Source organism: Pseudophryne corroboree, chromosome 8 (assembly GCF_028390025.1).
Source record: "Pseudophryne corroboree isolate aPseCor3 chromosome 8, aPseCor3.hap2, whole genome shotgun sequence".
NCBI lineage: Eukaryota > Metazoa > Chordata > Amphibia > Anura > Myobatrachidae > Pseudophryne > Pseudophryne corroboree.
This window is the reverse complement of record NC_086451.1, coordinates 81822016-81841491: the sequence shown is the minus strand read 5'-3', so window position 1 is coordinate 81841491 and position 19476 is coordinate 81822016. Positions and strand designations below refer to the sequence as shown.

The window sequence follows — 19476 nt, the reverse complement described above, 5'->3', positions numbered from 1 at the left end:
ACTTGAAAGAAACAGGGATCCACCTGTGAGCGAGCCCACTAATTGCTGAAATTTTTTTTGAGACAGCCCCCCACCGTACCTGGCTACACCTGTGGAGCACCCGCGTCATGCTGTGGACTCACAGGAAGCGGGGGAAGAATTTTGATTCTGGGAACAGGCTGACTGGTGCAGCTTTTTCCCTCTTCCCTTGTCTCTGTACAGAAAGGAAGCGCCATTTTACCCGCTTGCTTTTCTGAAGCCGAAAGGACTGTACCTTTTTCTGTGAGGAAACCTGAGGTAAAAATATTTCTTCCCAGCAGATTGCTGTGGATACGAGGTCCCAGAGACCATCCCCAAATAATTCCTCACCCTTATAAGGCAGAATCTCTATGCGCTTTTTAAGTCAGCATCACCTGTCCAGTGACAGGTCTCTAATACCCTCCTGACAGAATGGACATTACATTCATTTTGGATGCCAGCCGGCAAAATATCCCTCTGTGCATCCCTCATATATAAGACGACGTCTTTAATATGTTCTCATATTAGCAAACTAGTATGCTTGACAGGGTCACCGACCACGCTGCAGCAGCACGATCTGCAGGTTTCAGTCTAGTACCGGAGTGTGTAAATACAGACTTCAGGAAAGCCTCCTGCTTTTTATCAACAGGTACCTTCAAAATGGCCGTTCCTAAAACGGCAGTGCCACCTTTTTTGACAACCGTGTGAGCGCCTTATCCACCCTAGGGGATACCTCCCAGCGTAACTTATCCTCCTGGCGGGAAAGGGTACGCCAGCAGTAACTTTTTATAAATTACCAGTTTCTTAACGGGGGAACCCACGCTTTTCACACACTTCATTTATTCATCTGATGGGGGAACAAAACACTGCCTGTTTTTTCTCCCCAAACCTAAAACCCATTTTCAGAGGTGCTTGGGTTAATGTCAGAAATGTATAACACATTTTTTATTGCCGGGATCAAGTCACGGATGTTCCTAGTGGATTGTGTATATGTCTCAACCTTCTCGACACTGGAGTCAAACTCCATGTCGACATCTGTGTCTGCCATCTGAGAGAGCGGGCGTTTTTGAGCCCCTGATGGCCTTTGATACGCCTGGGCAGGCGCGGGCTGAGAAGCCGGCTGTCCCACAGCTGTTACGTCATCCACCCTTTTATGTAAGGAGTTGACACTGTCGGTTAATACCTTTCACCTATCCATCCACTCTGGTGTCGGCCCCACAGGGGGCGACATCCCATATATCGGCCTCTGTTCCGTCACCATATAAGCCTCCTCATTCAACATGTCGACACAGCCGTACCGACACACCGCAGACACACAGGGAATGCTCTAAACGAGGACAGGACCCACAAAAGCCCTTTGGGGTGACAGAGTGAGAGTATGCCAGCACACACCAGAGCGCTATATACTGCAGGGACTAACTGAGTTATGTCCCCTATAGCTGCTGTTTTTATATATAATGTATACTGCGCCTAAATTTAGTGCCCCCCCTCTCTTTTTTTAACCCTTTTCTGTAGTGTAGACTGCAGGGGAGAGCTAGGGAGCTTCCTTCCAGCGGAGCTGTGAGGGAAAAATGGTGCCAGTGTGCTGAGGAGAAAGGCTCCGCCCCTTTTTCGCGGCCTATTCTCCCGCTTTTTATGGACTTCTGGCAGGGGTATTTACCTCATATATAGCCCCTGGGGCTATATATTGAGGTATTTTAGCCAGCCAAGGTGTTTTTATTGCTGCCTCAGGGCGCCCCCCCCCAGCGCCCTGCACCCTCAGTGACCGGAGTGTGAAGTGTGTGAGAGGAGCAATGGCGCACAGCTGCAGTGCTGTGCGCTACCTTGGTGAAGACTGAGTCTTCATGCCGCCGATTTTCCGGACCATCTTCTTGCTTCTGGCTCTGTAAGGGGGACGGCGGCGCGGCTCCGGGACCGAACATCAAGGCTGGGCCTGCGGTCGATCCCTCTGGAGCTAATGGTGTCCAGTAGCCTAAGAAGCCCAATCCGGCTGCAAGCAGGCGAGTTCGCTTCTTCTCCCCTTAGTCCCTCGCTGCAGTGAGCCTGTTGCCAGCAGGTCTCACTGAAAATAAAAAAATCTAAGACTATTACTTTCTAAGAACTCAGGAGAGCCCCTAGTGTGCATCCAACCTCGGCCGGGCACGAAATCTAACTGAGGCTTGGAGGAGGGTCATAGTGGGAGGAGCCAGTGCACACCAGGTAGTCTAAGATCTTTCTAGAGTGCCCAGCCTCCTTCGGAGCCCGCTATTCCCCATGGTCCTTACGGAGTTCCCAGCATCCACTAGGACGTCAGAGAAATACTGTAATTGTTCGTTAATTTACGTTGGTTGGAGATCTAGTATACAGGCATAGCTTGCTTCCCTGACCCACTTTGCGTAGTGGCCGGACCCCTTTTTGGTCCCCCCAAGGGACCCTGCTCTTCCCACTATACAACTCTCAGTCTGTAGCTTCTTGCTATCCTCCATTCCCCTCCTCACATCATGTCAGTGCCCCTGTGAAATGATCGATTTATTTACAGTTTCTTATATAGCGCAGCACATTATGCATCTCCTGATATACTTTGTGCTGCTGGGGGACCCTGCTACTTCCACTATATAACTCAGTGTGTGGCTTCCTGCTACCTCCATTCCCCTCCTCACATCATATCACTGTCACATGAAGCCCTGTCATCACTAACATATCATGCATGTCCTGATATAGTCTGTGCTCCTCTCCCACCCCTAGGGGTGCTAGAAGTGTGTTACCCCCACAGTGTTTGTTCCCAGATTGTAAGTCATATGTGTACCAAGTTTGGTGTAAATTGCGGCAGGCATTCCGGAGTTATGCTGGAACATACATACACACATCCATTTTTGGCGATTTCCGTGGATGGGCAGTGACATTTGCAAAACCGGTTCTTAGCAAGCACCTGGGACCTAAGGAGAAGCTACCTGACAAATTGTGGTTTAAGAGCTATCGTGATGAGTCAATCAGTGAGTCAATCTCCTTTTTTGCTATATATATATATATATATATATATATATATATATATATATATATATATATATATATATAGTGTTGCTATGCTGTATATGCAGAGAAGGAATTATGTTACGGACAGGGAGTAGCACACCAACCTCTTGCTCCATGTTCCCATGCAGCCTCAGGAAAACCCTGGGGTCCTTGCCATGGCTCCGGAGAGGCAACACGTTGCTCAGCAGGGTAAGGTGGAACTCTACCAGCTCACAGCTCGGGAAGAAGATGATCATCTTTGGTTTTTTATCGTTCTGGATAAATACAACAAGAACAATTGATGTAAAGTCTCTTCCATAACGGATACACTCACAGATGTGCATTTTCTTTACAAGACAGCTCTTACCAGGCACAGGTTTCTATATGCCCACAAAACTAATCAAACACAACAGAGACAGCTATCTAATTGGCTGAGCCAACAGTCATGAGGATGCAGCCAATCAGCTCACTAGGATCCTTAAGAGTGAACCCTGTCATGCCTAGTAATACTTAGGAGTACATTAGGAGAACATTAACTAAATGGGTACTTCGTTTTTTTGCTAGTGGTTTTGAAATTCCCGTATTTACTAACAACAACATACTACATATCGTCGTCCTGATTTTTCACAGGTGAATAAAAACCACCATATATTTCTCAAGTAGCGGCTTTACAAACTGCCATAAAATTAATTCTGCATTGAATAAAGTGGAAAACAAAATTTTATAATGATGTTATGTGGGCGATATTATTTTTAAGAAATTAAAGGCCAAATTAATGACTAATTATATTAACAGACCATTATTATTTATAGATCATATTAAGTTGACAATATTACATGATTACTATAATGGCCAATTAAAATGAACTCATGACAGAGGAAACAGTATTTTATGATGTGGGCACCAGTAATTCCAGGGGTTTGGAGGTCAAGCCCACCGGTGATAGCAGCAACACAAGCTGCCCTTTCCCCCTCAGTTTTTAACTTTTCGTTCGTCTCTTCCCTGCAATAAGACCTCTGTTAATATACAGAAACTTTCTATGCATGGGAGGGACAAATAGGCATTCCAATTAATAAAAAGAAGGCTTAGATACTCTACAGAAGGCCTGGCCACCCTGTGGCCTTCCGGCTGATTTGAGACCACACATCCCAGCATGCCCTGCCGCAGTTTTAGCATTCCCTAATAGAAAAACTTTGGCAGGGCATGCTGGAGAACCACTGGTAGGCCAGGCCTGTTCTACAGGAAACTGCTGACCAGATCATTGCAAAAGTCAAGGTCTACGTCAGAAAGACACAAATGGCTTAGGCACCATTAAGGTCATTTTAAGCAAAACTGGTCAAACTTGCAAGAACAGAACTAGAAAAAAAAGCTGGAACACTCTGGGATATTTGATGCATTAGTTATCTTGTGCACTGCGGATGATATGGCCACCCTGCACATATTCCTGCAAGCTGCTATTCCAGACCTCTGGGACCTTACCTTCCATTTCCCCAGAATGAAGGCTGACAACGTGACCAATTTCAGCTTGCTGGGAACCACCACCACATGTTGGTGAAGCTTCTCTGGCATGGCAAAGCCGGACGGGTCAGTATCGTTCTGCTCAACGTTGGGATGCACAGCTGGTGTGATGTCAGTGCTAACTTCTTCTGTGACGGTCACGCTGACAGGGTTCTGCAAGCTTATGTCAGCCAACCGGGCCACTCCTGAACCGGAAACCAAAAACAAAGTAACATGTCTTAATTACCTTACCCACTGGCTCATAGTAGAATAAATTATGAACATTTATAGTGAACCCTGTTACTTGGTTAAAAAAAAAAAAGAGAAGTAACCCGCAGTGGCGTACTAGACCACATCATGTTACACACAGATATACAATGTTGGTAAAGGGGTGAACGTGATTGAGGCTGCCTTACCTTGACTGAGTGTGGCTGAAAGTAAGACATTCTGTCTCTGTTCGCTCTGTGAGTTCAGTGCATTGAGAATGGTTGTGATGTCTTTCTCAAAACCCAGATCCAGGATCCTGCACAGAAATCAGGACTATTAAAGTGAGTTTAAACCTTTCCCTGAGGAAACCCTCCACTTCTCACTTAATTGGATCCACATAATTGGATTTGCAAATCTGCAAAGCTAGGCCAGGATTCATTTTCTGGGAGTAGTGTCCGGCCCATTGCCGCTCATCCCTCTACAACTTGTATGAAGGCCACTGAGTGCTGAAGATCTGCAACTCCTCAGAACTCCCTTTCTAGACATATGCCACATGCTCCCAGCTCCTGCGTAAAGTATTGCCGCGGGACACTCTTACTACATATGAGTTGTGTTCTCATGGCTCCCCCATAGAAACATAGAATTTGTCGGCAGATAAGAACCACTTGGCCCATCTAGTCTGCCCCTTTTTTTTTTATATATATTATTTTTATCTCTAACCTTATTTGATACTTATTTCTTTGTAAGGATATCCTTATGTCTATCCCATGCATGTTTAAATTGCTCTACTGTCTTAGCCTCTACCACCTCTGATGGGAGGCTATTCCACTTGTCCACTACCCTTTCTGCGAAATAATTTTTCCGCAAATTTCCCCTGAACCTCCCCCCCTCCAGTCTCAGTGCATGTCCTCGTGTCCTATTGCTTCTCTTCATTTGGAGAATGTTTCCCTCCTGGACTTTGTTAAAACCCTTCATATACTTGAAAGTTTCTATCATGTCCCCCCTTTCCCTTCTCTGCTCCAAACTATACATATTGAGATTTCTTAGTCTTTCTGGGTATGGTTTGTGATGTAGGCTATGCACCATTTTAGTTGCCCTCCTTTGTACAGTTTCTAATGTATTAATATCCTTTTGAAGATATGGCCTCCAGAACTGAATACAGTATTCTAGATGAGGCCGTACCAATGACCTATACAGTGGCATTATTACTTCTTTCTTTCTGCTGCGGATTCCTCTCCCAATGCAGCCAAGCATCTGACTAGCCTTCCTCATTGCCTTGTTACATTGCTTACCTGCCTTTAAGTCATCTGAAATAGTGACTCCTAGATCCCTTTCCTCCTCAGTAGTTTCCAGTATAGTGCCATTAATACTATATTTAGCTTTTGGATTTTTGAGACCCAAGTGCATGATTTAGCATTTTTTGGCATTAAACTGTAATTGCCAGACTCTTGACCATTCCTCTAGTCTACCTAGATCCTCAATCATTTGTTTTACCCCACCTGGTGTGTCTACCCTGTTGCATACCTTTGTGTCATCTGCAAAAAGGCATACTTTCCCTTTAATGCCATTTGCAATGTCACCAATAAAGATATTAAAAAGCACTGGTCCAAGTACAGATCCCTGGGGTACTCCACTGGTAACATTTCCCTCCTGTGAATGCACTCCATTTACCACAACTCTCTGTTTTCTATCCTTCAACCAAGATCTTATCCATTCAATAATCCTAATATCCAATCCCAAACTTTCAAGTTTATTTAGCAGTCTGCGATGTGGAACAGTGTCAAAAGCCTTACTAAAGTCTAGATAAGCTATATCCATGGCTCCACCTTTATCCATCACTTTAGTCACACAATCAAAAAAGTCAATAAGATTTGTTTGACATGATCTCCCCCCAGTGAATCCATGCTGTTTGGGATCCTGTAAATTGTCGGATTTGAGATAATCTACAACTCTTTCTTTTAAGAGTGTTTCCATCAATTTCCCTACTACTGATGTAAGACTCACTGGTCTGTAGTTGTTTGCCTCTTCCTTGCTTCCACTTTTGTGCAGTGGGACTACGTTTGCTCTTTTCCAGTCCTCTGGAATTACTCCTGTAGCTAATGACTGGTTGAATAATTCTGTCAATGGTGCTACCAGCACCTCTTTAAGTTCTTTTAGTATCCTTGGATGTATCCCATCTGGCCCCATAGATTTGTCCACTTTCAGCTTTGAGAGTTCTGTTAGGACCTTCTCCTCTGTAAATGTACTTGTTTCATTTTCCTGAATATCCCTGCAACTTAACTGTGGCCCCTTCCCCTCTCTTTCAGTAGTAAATACTGAGCAAAAATAATCATTAAGATGATCTGCTATTAAATTGTCTCCTTCAACAAGACTCCCAGTGTCCGTCTTTAGTTTTATAATTCCGCCTTTTGTTTTTCTTCTTTCGCTTATATACCTAAAAAAAGTTTTGCCTCCTTTACCCACTGACTGGGCCATTTTTTCCTCAGCTTGTGCCTTTGCACATCTGATTACCTTCTTAGTCTCCTTCTGTCTAACAAGATATATCTCTTTGTCTTCATTGTTTTGTGTCTGCTTATATTTCCTAAAAGCTATCTTTTTTGCTCTCACAATATTTGCTACTTCTTTTGCAAACCACACTGGCTTTACCCCATTACACATTGCCTCAAAATACCTTACTACATATGAGCCAAAAGCTCCCATCTCCAAAATGAAGCACTCCCTCAGAACACTCTTACTACATATGAACCATCCAACTCCCTGCACTCTCATTACACAATGACTCAACGGTCTTATTACAGGAGCCACTTGCTCCTACCTTCTGCATTCCGCACTGCCTCAGAACTCCCTTGCTACACCCGAGTCACATGCACCCGGCTCTCGCATAACATACTGCCACAGAATTTCCTTACTACATCCCAGCCACATACTCCTGGCTTTCTTGTTATGCACTGCCTTGAAACTCTCTAACTCAGGCATGTTCAAACTGCGGCCCTCCAGCTGTTGTGAAACTACATATCCCAGCATGCCCTGACACAGTTTTACTGTCAGAGAATGCTATAGCTGTGTCAGGGCATGCTGGGATGTGTAGTTTCTCAACAGCTGGAGGGCCACAGTTTGGACATGCCTGCTCTTACTGCATGAGCCACGTCCTCCTGGCTCCATTATTAGGCACTGCCTCGGAACTCACCACACATGCTCCCTCATTAAGTACTGCCTCATACCTCTCTTACTACATACGAGCCACGTACTCCCGGCTCCATCATTAGGCACTGCCTTGGAACTTACTATACATGCTCCCTCATTATGTACTGCCTCATGCCTCTTTTACTACAAATGAGCCACGTCCCCCCGGTTCCATCATTAGGCACCGCCTGGGAACTCACTACACATGCTCCCAGCTCCCTCATTATGTACTGCCTCATACCTCCCTTACTACAAATGAGCCACGTCCTCCCAGTTCCATCATTAGGCACTGCCTGGAAAATCACTACACATGCTCCCAGCTCCCTCATTATGTACTGCCTCATACCTCCCTTACTACAAATGAGCCACGTCCTCCCGGTTCCATCATTAGGCACTGCCTCGGAACTCACTGCACACGTTCCCAGCTCCCTCATTATGTACTGCCTCATACCTCCCTTTCTACAAATGAGCCACGTCCTCCCAACTTCATCATTAGACAGTCCCGGAATACCCTTACTACATTTGAACCACGTGCTTCCGGCTCCCTCTTTGCGCACTACCAGGGAACTCTCTAATTACATGTAAGCCACATACACCCCTGGTGAACAATACATACAGTAGTATCATTATATAATGTAAATGATAAGTGGGTTGGTGCTGTTACCCTATGAGGTCCAACAAGGTGTTCTGAGAAGCTGCAGGTAAAGGACTACTGACCTCACTTTTTATCAGCAATGGTTGTATTATATTGAATAGAAACAGCATAAGTGTATAACTGATAGCGGGAAACTGCAGCGGAGACAATGACTAACCAAATTACCTGTCTGCTTCGTCCACTATGAGCCACCGCACATGGGTGAAGTGAATGCTCTTTGTTGACTTGATATGATCAACCAACCTCCCAGGAGTGGAAATTAGAATATTTATGCCCTTTCGTATCCTTTACAAATGAACAGAAAGACAAAATCACAAAATGAAATGTTAATTAGTACGTACTGCAAAGACTAAAGTGGGGAAGGAACGCTATTCTTAAACAGAATATCCAGCTTATCTATGAGTTAATAATGTGACTTAGCAGCAGCATGTGGGAGATGCCACAAAGGAGGACCACTCAAGGTGACATTACCTGGCCTTCTCAGACTTCCTCTTCTCTCCGCCCATCAAAACACCAGGCACAATCCAGGTGAAAGGCTGAGAAAAACAGAAAAAATACCGTTACGTATCACATACCAGAGAGGACAAGGTGGTGATTAATGTACAATAAGCAAAAACTGTACACTCCTTCCATTTAAGTAGACATTACTCCCTTTATGTTCATATTCCTCCACCTGCAGAATCCACTCTTACACCCTGCACCTTTCCCTCCTGGCTTCTACAACTCCAATGCCCTTGATCTGCTCCAAGCTCTGCAAACATTGCATTGTCTTCAAAGCTACAGCAAGATCCCACCTTCTAGATTGCCAGCACCAACGAGCGGGCCACACAAAGGCTGGACCTGGTGATTGGCCCTGATCCTTTTCCAACTTGGTAGAACGTTGGTGCGTAGTGAATGGATAGATCACCGGATATTGGAGGTCATTCCGACCCCATCTCTCGCTGCAGTTTGTCGTAGCGCAGCGATCGGGTCGTAACTGCGCCGCCGACGCATGGCAGCTTTCGTTACCTAGCGATCGCCTCTGAGACAGAGGCGGTCGCTAGGCGGGAGGGGGCTGAACGGCGGCGGCGTTAAGCCGCCGTTTAGGAGGAGCGGTCCGGCCAACGCAGGCGTGGCCGGACCGTTGGGGGGGTTGGGCCGCGGTGGCTGCGTGACGTGTCACGCGGGAGTGACGAGCAACTCCCGGCCAGCCGCAGGAGCTGCGCTGGCCGGGAGTTACTCCTCAAATACAAAGGCATCGCCTCTGTGCGATGCTTTTGTATTTGTGCGGGAAGGGGGGGGGGGGGGCGGCACTGACATACGGGGTGGACTAGCCCTGTGCTGGGCGTCCCCCCGCATGTCTGCGTTAACGATCGTAGCTGTGCTAAACTTAGCACAGCTACGATCAACTCGGAATGACCCCCATTATTCCCATCCATACATGGGCTATTTTCATGTGCCCTGTACCCTCCACAAAGCATGTAGTCTGTGCAGTTATACTGACCTTGAGCAGCTTCTGAACGATGGTAAAACTCTGCAGAGCCAGCTATCGGAATAAAATGGAAAACAATAAATAAAATAAAAATAAAAGTACTGTTGTACTGTTCAGTAGTTCGATAACTGGTTATAAATGACATAATAAATGTAATATTATATAGTATAACGCAACTTGCAAACAGGACAAGACATGAGCACAGTAATACACCAGTAATATCTCACACCGCAGGGAGACCGGAGTAGCCAATGGTCTTACCTCTCTTGTAGGGACTAAAATAAGGGCATAAGGACCGTCACTGCGCTGTTGGGAATGGGAGGACTAACATTAGCACGTTTTAATAGAAATATATTCCAGAACCACATACATAAGCAACATAAAGAATGTACAATACACTGCAAAGAATAATCATCAGACTAAGATGTGTAACATAACTAAGAATTGTATACTGTATTACTGCTTGATTAACTTGCATGATCTTTGTAGATTTGATGTATCCAATATGCAAGAATAAAATATGTGGGTATAACTCTGCTTTGTCTGAATGTTCTCACTCATAAGCATAATTGCGGGCCCACAGTGCTGTTCTGTATTTTGTGATGCCATGTGGCTGCTTATATAGGAAGATTGGCACTTAAACACGGCAGTGACCTGCAGGATCAGAAATCAGACCCTTAATATTAGCATTTGGAACGTCCCATACTTCATGCACATTATTAACTCCACTGAAAGCAAAATACTGGTCGAGGTCCCTGATTGGTATAAAGGTCCCACACTGCACTCCAACTTGAAACAAGCTAAGCAGCTTTTAATACATGAATGAGTGATACAAAGCAGCGTGAGAAGAGAAGAGTGAGGCGCATTAAAGGCCCTTTAGGCCCATCAGGGAGCCTGTAAGACCCAGCAAACTGAGGGTGGTTGGTGGGTAAGGATCCATTTTTACGTGCATGTGGGCTCTTCCCAAACTGGGATCTGCAAGTGTACAAGTTCCATGATCGTACAGCAGATAGCAGCACCCCTAGTGGTGAAATATAATAGCACAGACTCTTATCACAAAATGAGTAAAAATAAACACATGCATTTTGAAAATGATTGCCAATTTAAACCATACTCTAAATAAAATAGCTCCGGCGCATTGTTATAGCTTTCATTATGCCACAGTTACCTGGATTTTTGGAACCACTGCTTGAAGCGCCTGCACAAGTGGAATCCCATAGGCCAAGGTCTTACCTATAAGGAATTCCAAACACATGTATTATTATTATTATTATTATCCTTTATTTATATGGCGCCCAGAGCCGGCTCCAGGCCTACCAGCACCCTGAGCGAGAAAATGTAAAAGCGCCCCCCCCCCCCACCAACCCCTATGTGCGCGCGGGCGAGAAAAAGTGGGCGTGGCCTCTGGAAAAGTGGGCGTGGCCTTGTCACTTCATATTATCAGACTATAAATATATTTTCACCCCCCCTCTACGCACACAATTAGCAGCCTTACACATAAAAGCCACAGTAGTGTTCCTTACACACAATGTCTCCAGTATAGTGTCAGATAAACATAATGTGCAATGCCAGCTAGATATGATATGCCCCCCAGCAGTGCCAGCTACACATGACATGCCCCGCAGCAGTGCCAGCTACATATGACATGCCTCGCAGCAGTGCCAGCTACACATGACATGCCCCGCAGCCGTGCCAGCTACACATGACATGCCCCCCAGCAGTGCCAGCTACACACAATATACCCCCCAGCAGTGCCAGCTACACATGATAGTGTTCACTTTTTAGGGCAGGGTGCTGATCACAGGGAGGGCACATTTTGAAGTTAGGAGGGCAAAATGATGTACATACTGTAATGCTTGGTGCTCATCTACCTACACGGCAAAGCATGGACTGTGCGTGCCGAAGGCGCGCAGCAAAAATTTAGGGGCAGTGCTTTGTGGGGAAGGTGCGTGGCCACATAATAGTGGCAATTCGTATTACACCACACAGTAGTGCAGCTAATACACATTGCGCCAGGCAGAGCACTGAGACACATTGCCTAGCGGGAACACTGCATGATATGCTCCCCAGCCGTGCCAGCTACACATGACATGCTCCCCAGCAGTGCCAGCAACACGTGACATGCCCCCCAGCAGTGCCAGCAACACGTGACATGCCCCCCAGCAGTGCCAGCAACACGACATGCCCCCCAGCAGTGCCAGATACATAAATGGCCACACAGTGCCAGATATGTCCCCGCAGTGCCAGATACATAAATGCCTCCACAGTGCCAGATACATAAATGCCCCCACAGTGCCAGATACATAAATGCCCCCACAGTGCAGATATGACCCCACAGTGCCAGATACAAAAATGCCCCCACAGTGCCAGATATACCCCCACAGTGCCAGATAAATAAATGCCCCCACAGTGCAGATATGCCCCCACAGTGCCAGATACATAAATGCCCCCACAGTGCCAGATACATAAATGCCCCCACAGTGCAGATACATAAATGCCCCCACAGTGCCAGATATGCCCCCACAGTGCAGATATGCCCCCACAGTGCAAGATACATAAATGCCCCCCACAGTGCAGCTGACCCGACAGTGCCAGATATGCCCCCACAGTGACAGATCCGTTTATGCCCCCACAGTGCAGATGACCCCACAGTGCCAGATATGCCCCCACAGTGCAGATATGCCCCCACAGTGCCAGATACATAAATGCCGCCACAGTGCAAGATAAATAAATGCCCCCACAGTGCAGCTGACCCCACAGTGCCAGATATGCCCCCACAGTGACAGATCCATAAATGCCCCCACAGTGCAGATGACCCCACAGTGCCAGATATGCCCCCACAGGGACAGATCCATAAATGCCCCCACAGTGCAGATGACCCCACAGTGCCAGATATGCCCCCACAGTGACAGATCCATAAATGCCCCCACAGTGCAGATGACCCCACAGTGCCAGATATGCCCCCAGTGACCGATCCATAGATGCCCCCACAGTGCCAGATATGCCCCCAGTGACAGATCCATAAATGCCCCCACAGTGCAGATGGCCCCACAGTGCAGATATGACCCCACAGTGACAGATCCATAAATGCCCCCCACAATACCTGCGGCGCGGGAGGGAGGGAGTGCTGCTGTCAGAGGGCGCGGGCCGGGACCGGAGGACTCTTCCAACGATGGTGTGATCGATGATCGATGCGCGATGCTCGATGCGCGGGAGTGTGGCTGGAGTGTCTGCAGGCTTGGGACTTACGGTGGTGTGCTCTATGCGCGCTGCGCGGCGCCGGCGTCTGACGCCAGCGCCGCGCACATATCGCGCACCACAGTTAAAGGCCGGGGAGAGCTGCACAGCAGGGTCGGCTCCAGGTACGAATAGGGTGGCGCCCTGCGCGGCCGCTCTATTCGAACATGCCTGGAGCCGGCCCTGATGGCGCCACAAGGGTTCCGCAGCGCCCAATTACAGAGTACATAAACAAATAATCAAGCAGGAAAACAGCAACTTACAGTTGACAATATAGGACAAGTACAGGGTAAATAAACATAGCTACATCAGCAGATGACACTGGAATAAGTATCAGGTGGCAGAAGACTGCTGGATTTGGTGCAGTTGAATATTATTAAAGTAAGAAAAGGATAAGCACATGAGGGAAGAGGGCCCTGCTCGTGAGAGTTTACATTCTAAAGGAGAGGGTAGACAGACAGGGGTGAGACAGATGGGGTACATAGAGAGCGTGGAACAGAGGTTTAGGATGAGATTTGGCTGCGTTTGGTGAAGAAGTGGGTCTTGAGAGCCCGTTTGAAGTTTTGTAGAGAGGTGGAGAGTCTGAGGGGGAGAGGTAGGGAATTCCAGAGAAGTGGTGCAGAACGTGAAAAATCTTGGAGGTAGGAGTGGGAGGAAGTAATCCGTAGGCAGGAGAGTTGGCGTGCATTAGCAGAGCGAAGAGGACGGGTGGGAGTGTAAAGGGAGATAAGGTCAGAGATGTAGATGGGAGAGGAGTCGGTGAGGGCTTTGTAAGCAAGTGTGAGAAGCTTGAAATGGATTCTGAAAGGGAAGGGGAGCCAGTGAAGGTTTAGTAAGAGAGGAGAGGTGGACGTAGTGCGTTTGGTGAGGAAGATGAGCCGGGCAGCAGCTTTGAGTATAGATTGGAGTGGAGAGAGGTATTTGTCAGGAATGCCAGTTAGGAGGAGATTACAGTAGTCCAGTCTGGAGATGACCAGTGAGTGGATAAGAGTCTTAGTAGCATCCTGGGTCAGAAAGGGTCTGATCCTAGAAATATTTTTTTAGATGAAAACGGCAGGTTTGTGAGAGGTGCTGAATGTGTGGTTTGAAGGAGAGGGAGGAGTCAAGGATTACTCCAAGACAGCGCACTTGGGGGCTAGAGGAGATAGTGGTACCATCAATAGATAATGAGATTGTAGGAGGTGAGGTTATACGGGAGGGAGGGAAGATGATCAGCTCGGTCTTAGACATGTTAGGTTTAAGAAAGCGCTGGGACATCCAGGAAGAGGTAGCAGAGAGACAGTTGGAGATACGAGTGAGGAGAGTAGGGGAGAGGTCTGGAGAGGAAAGATAGATTTGAGTGTCATCAGCATAGAGATGATATTGGAAACCAAAAGAACTAATGAGCTTATCTAGTGAGGACGTGTAGAGAGAGAAGAGTAGAGGACCAAGGACAGAACCTTGGGGTACCCCAACAGTTAGTGGAAGTGAGGGGGAGGTAGAGTCATAAGAGGAGACAGAGAATGAACGGTCAGAAAGGTAGGAGGACAGCCAAAAAAGGGCAGTGTCACGCAGACCAATGGAGTGAAGGATTTGCAGTAGGAGAGGATGGTCCACAGTGTCAAAAGCAGCAGATAGATCCAGTAGAATAAGTAGAGAGTAGTGCCCCTTAGATTTAGCAGCATGGAGGTCATTGCATACTTTTGTAAGGGCAGTTTCAGTGGAGTGGAGAGGACGGAAGCCAGACTGGAATGGGTCAAGCAGTGAGTGTGAGGAAAGAAAGGAAGTAAGGCAGTTGTAGACAATACGCTCAAGGAGTTTGGAAGCAAAAGGGAGGAGAGAGATGGGTCGGTAGTTGGAGAGAGTGTTTGGATCAAGGGTAGGTTTTTTAAGAATAGGAGAGATGAGTGCATGCTTGAAGGCAGAGGGGACAGTGCCTGATGAGAGGGAGAGATTGAGAAGGTGGGAAAGATAGGAACAAGCAGAAGGAGAGAGGTAGCGGAGGAGGCGGGAGGGAATAGGGTCGAGTGGGGAGGTGGTGAGGGGACAGGAACGAATGAGGGCCATGACTTCCTCTCCAGATGCATGGGAGAAAGATGTCAGAGTTGGTGCGAGGGATGGGGAGGGTTGGTAAGGGATGGGAGAAGGCTGGTTACTGATGGTCTGGTGTGATGTGATGTCCTGATGTATGGAGTCAATTTTGGATGTGAAGTAAGTGGCAAAGTCAAGAGCAGAGTGTGAGGAAGGGAGACGAGGTGGAGGTGGGGAGAGGAGTGAATTGAGAGTAGTAAAGAGGCGCCGGGGGTTGGAAGACTGGGAGGAGATGAGGTTCTTGAAGTATGACTGTTTAAGCAAGAGAAAGGGCAGCACTGAAGGATGAGAGCATAAGTTTGAAATGGAGCAAGTCTGCCTTAGAGCGTGATTTCCTCCAGTGTCGCTCAGCAGTACGTGAGCATTTTTGCAGATATCTGGTGCATTTGGTGTGCCAGGGTTGAGGTGTTAATTTGCGAGGGTGAATAGTGGTTGGTGGAGCAACAGAGTCAAGAGCAGAAGTAAGGGATGCATTGTATGTGGAAGTGGCTTGTTCAGGGCATGAGAGAGAGAGAATAGGAGAGAGAAGTGAGTCAAACAAGGAGGAAAGGAATGTGGTGTCAATAGCTTCAATGTTACGCTTAGTGATGGTAGCCTTAGGAGGTAGAGATGGGGAAGTCGAGAGGGATAGGTTAAAGGAGAGCAAGTGGTGGTCAGAGAGGGGAAATGGGGAGTTGGAAAAATCAGAAATATCACAGCGGTGAGTGAAGACCAGATCCAGTGAGCTCCCATTCACATGGGAGGGTGAGGAGGTCCACTGGGAGAGACCAAGTGAAGAGGTGAGGTTAAGGAGTTTAGAGGCAGGGGATTGTGTGGGGATGTCAATAGGGATGTTGAAATCACCTAGGATAATGGAGGGAATGTCAGAAGAGAGGAAGTGAGGAAGCCAGGAAGCAAAGTTGTCGATGAATTTGGAAGCAGCGCCAGGGGGGCGGTAAATGACAGCTACTCTAAGATGTACTGGTTGGAAGAGGCGTATAGTATGGACCTCACATGTAGAGAATGTAAGGGATGGTTCTGGTAGTATGACTTGGTAGGAGTAACTAGAAGGTAAAAGGACCCCAACCCCACCCCCATGGCGACCCCCAGGTCAGGGTGTGTGTGTGTGAATGTGAGGCCCCCAGCAGATAGAGCAGCAGGAGAAGTAAGGTCAGAGGGCGTAATCCAAGTTTCAGTAATGGATAGTATATGTGTAGGGAGTTGGAAATGAAAAGGTCATGAGTGGGGACCAGTTTGTTACAAACAGATCTGGCATTCCAGAGGGCACAGGATAGGGGGTATAAGTTTGTGGGAGAGATGTGAATGAGATTATCAGGGTTGCTGTAGCGATGAGGTGAGATTAACTTTGAGGGCAGGGATGATGAGAGAGTGGTAATGGTGCGGGTGCCTGAGCTAGGAGGGGAAACTGCAGGAGGTGGGCAGGGAGGGAGGTCAGTGTGATGTGGTTGGGGGTGTGGTGGTGGTGGGGGTATTATTACACTACGCTCCATCTAACAGCATATTACAAAGTATCCCGCCACTCCCAATGCTGCACAAATACATGAGAACATATATACTGTGACACATGTTCATCTTCATACTACAATTATTATAGGTAGGCCAGATCTCCTAGATCGCAACAGGTCATAGAATTTATTAACTTAATAAGTATATTACACAAGCTGAATATTTAAGGTTTTACCAGCGTGCCTTGTTGCGTGCACTGCCGATGTCGGACGCAGCAGAGCATTTTTCTTCATCTGTGCGTGCACATGGAAATGGTCCGTGTTATGGGCGTGTTGCAGGGTTGTGTCAGTAAAAGTGGGTGTGTATACAGATGCTCAACCAACCACATAGGAGGTCATACTCCGTCTGAGAAACTGCAGCTGTCGTATCACAGGTACAAGTTCCGATGATGCGTCTACGGACGCTGACAGTGGGTGTGAATTTTTGTTTTTATATACTGTATGTAATTCTTTATTCCTATCTTCACTGTACGGAGAACCCCAGTCCAGCATATTGTATGTAAGTGTAGGTTTATTTTTGCAATTTACAAATGTAAAATACTTTGTGTCATTTAACAAAGAAGGCCGCTAGCAAAAAGTGTTCTGTGTCGCACTGTAAACGGTGTAGGTTCCGCTATTCAGTATTGTCACTTCTCCATTGTTCCCTGATCAGGGCTCTAATCAAAAGGAGCTAACTGGCTGATATTATACTAAGGTGGGCTTTCAATTAGCGCGTGCTAACTGAACCACTGCAGCTATCCAATTAGCCCTGAAGTGCAGTCCTCAGGCTGTATTTAACGTGTATATCTTTACTGGTATGAGCAGATCCGAAAAGAAATACGCCATAAATTACCTGTTTTCGGGTATGTGGCACGCGTTAACACATATGTTTTCGGATCCCATGTGTGAATGTCCGAAAACAGATAATTTATCAGCAGAAAAAAACAAAACAGGGTTTAGCTGAATTCCCTGAAGTTAACCATCGGGCAAAAATAGTGATAAAACCCTTTTTTTTTCTCCCAAAAAATTAATCCGGGCTAATTGAATATCGCCCTATTTGTTTTACAGCAGAAAAGCAGTCAATTAAAATGTGAGTGGGCGATAACTAAACAATTAATAGAACAATAATACTCAGGAGTTTCATCAAATGGGCATAAAGATAAAGGAGAGCATTGATTCATTATTTTGGCAGTCTTAAGTACATTCATTTTACTTACTTCACTTTTTTTTTTTTTATAGTATATCAAGCTGTTTATTCCCCACTTCCAACCATCACCATATTCCCCTGCCTATTTGGCTTTAAATATTTGTGCAGTGGTTCCCAAACTTTCTTGAATTACAGCACCCTAAAATAACAGTGTTTTTTCATGGCACTCCTAGGCCAAAAGCTTCTTATAGAGAAATTCTGCAAACGTGATGACACTTAGTAGATTACCGTATATACTCGAGTATAAGCCGACTTTTTCAGCACTTTTTTTTGTGCTGAAAAAACCACCTCTGCTTATACTCGAGTCAGCGTTAGGAGGGACACGGAGAGCGCAGCGCGCGGCTCTCATGTGTCCCTCCTGCATCTCCGGCGGCAGCGGCGTGTGTGTGTGTGTTATAGGAAGTGCACGAACCGGCATTTCCTTTAACACGCGCCGCTGCCGCCGGAGATGGAGGAGGGACACAGGAGAGCCGCGCGCTGCTCTCTCCGTGTCCCTCCTTCAGAAGACAGCGCAGGAGCGACGGAGGGTAAGTATCTAGCATTGTGGGGCATATCTGGCACACCTGGCACTGTGGGGCATATCTGGCACATCTGGTACTGTGGGGCACATCTGGTACTGTGGGGGCACATCTGGCACTGTGGGGCACATCTGGCACCGTGGGGCACATCTGGCACTGTGGGGCACATCTGGCACTGTGGGGCATATCTGGCACTGTGGGGCATATCTGGCACTGTGGGGCATATCTGGCACATCTGGCACTGTGGGGCACATCTGGCACTATGAGGTCTGTGTACGGGTAGAGCTGCATTTCCCACCCTAAGCTTATACTCGAGTCAATAAGTTTTCCCAGGTTTTTGTGGTAAAATAAGGTGCCTCGGCTTATATTCGGGTCGACTTATACACGAGTATATACGGTATATGTCATCCTTAGGGTCAGTTATGTGGTGGGGGACAGGGCTGCGCTTCTGTTTTTCCACATAGTTTATGATTGGCAGTTGCCAGCACTGGTTTTGCCTATGACATGGACCATAAATACTTTGAATTGGACCACCAACCCAGGGCACCCCTACAAGTGTGGGAACCATTGTATTTAAGTATCGGTAAAGGCCCTTATGGAGATATTATAATTATGGATATTTTACAGTCTCAAAAAAAAAAAAATGGATTTCACTATTAAAATTAAAACACCAGATTTCCATAAATTTAAGAGAATTTACTTACCAGATCCAGTCTGTGATCGGACCATGGCGTCTCTTCCTGACATCAGAGCTGGTATTGTCATTTTCTGCACACTGTTATAGCATAAGAAATACAATTAAAAAAAAAAATTACATATAAATAAATACAAGAGTGTGTGTAAAATTATATATAGATCATAAGATTAAACTCCTCATACCTACCCAGGGCACAATCTTTTCTGGAGAGTAGTACTTTAGTTATCCTCATAGATATTAACATTACACCCAGCATGAAAGC

At 46.6% G+C, this 19476-nt stretch overlaps 1 protein-coding gene across 1 annotated transcript in view; it reads right to left on the bottom strand.

Moving 5' to 3' along the window:
• DDX31 (DEAD-box helicase 31) overlaps positions 1-19476 on the bottom strand; it is a 283897-nt gene that overhangs the window by 167625 nt on the left and 96796 nt on the right. Inside the window, exons 5-13 of the mRNA XM_063936762.1 lie at positions 19222-19292; positions 11170-11234; positions 10263-10307; positions 10014-10055; positions 9002-9066; positions 8696-8815; positions 4902-5008; positions 4468-4691; positions 3114-3263 (exon numbers count right to left, since the gene is read on the bottom strand). Of these exons, the coding sequence (XP_063792832.1) occupies positions 3114-3263; positions 4468-4691; positions 4902-5008; positions 8696-8815; positions 9002-9066; positions 10014-10055; positions 10263-10307; positions 11170-11234; positions 19222-19292 (889 nt within the window). The remainder of the gene's footprint in view (positions 1-3113; positions 3264-4467; positions 4692-4901; positions 5009-8695; positions 8816-9001; positions 9067-10013; positions 10056-10262; positions 10308-11169; positions 11235-19221; positions 19293-19476) is intronic.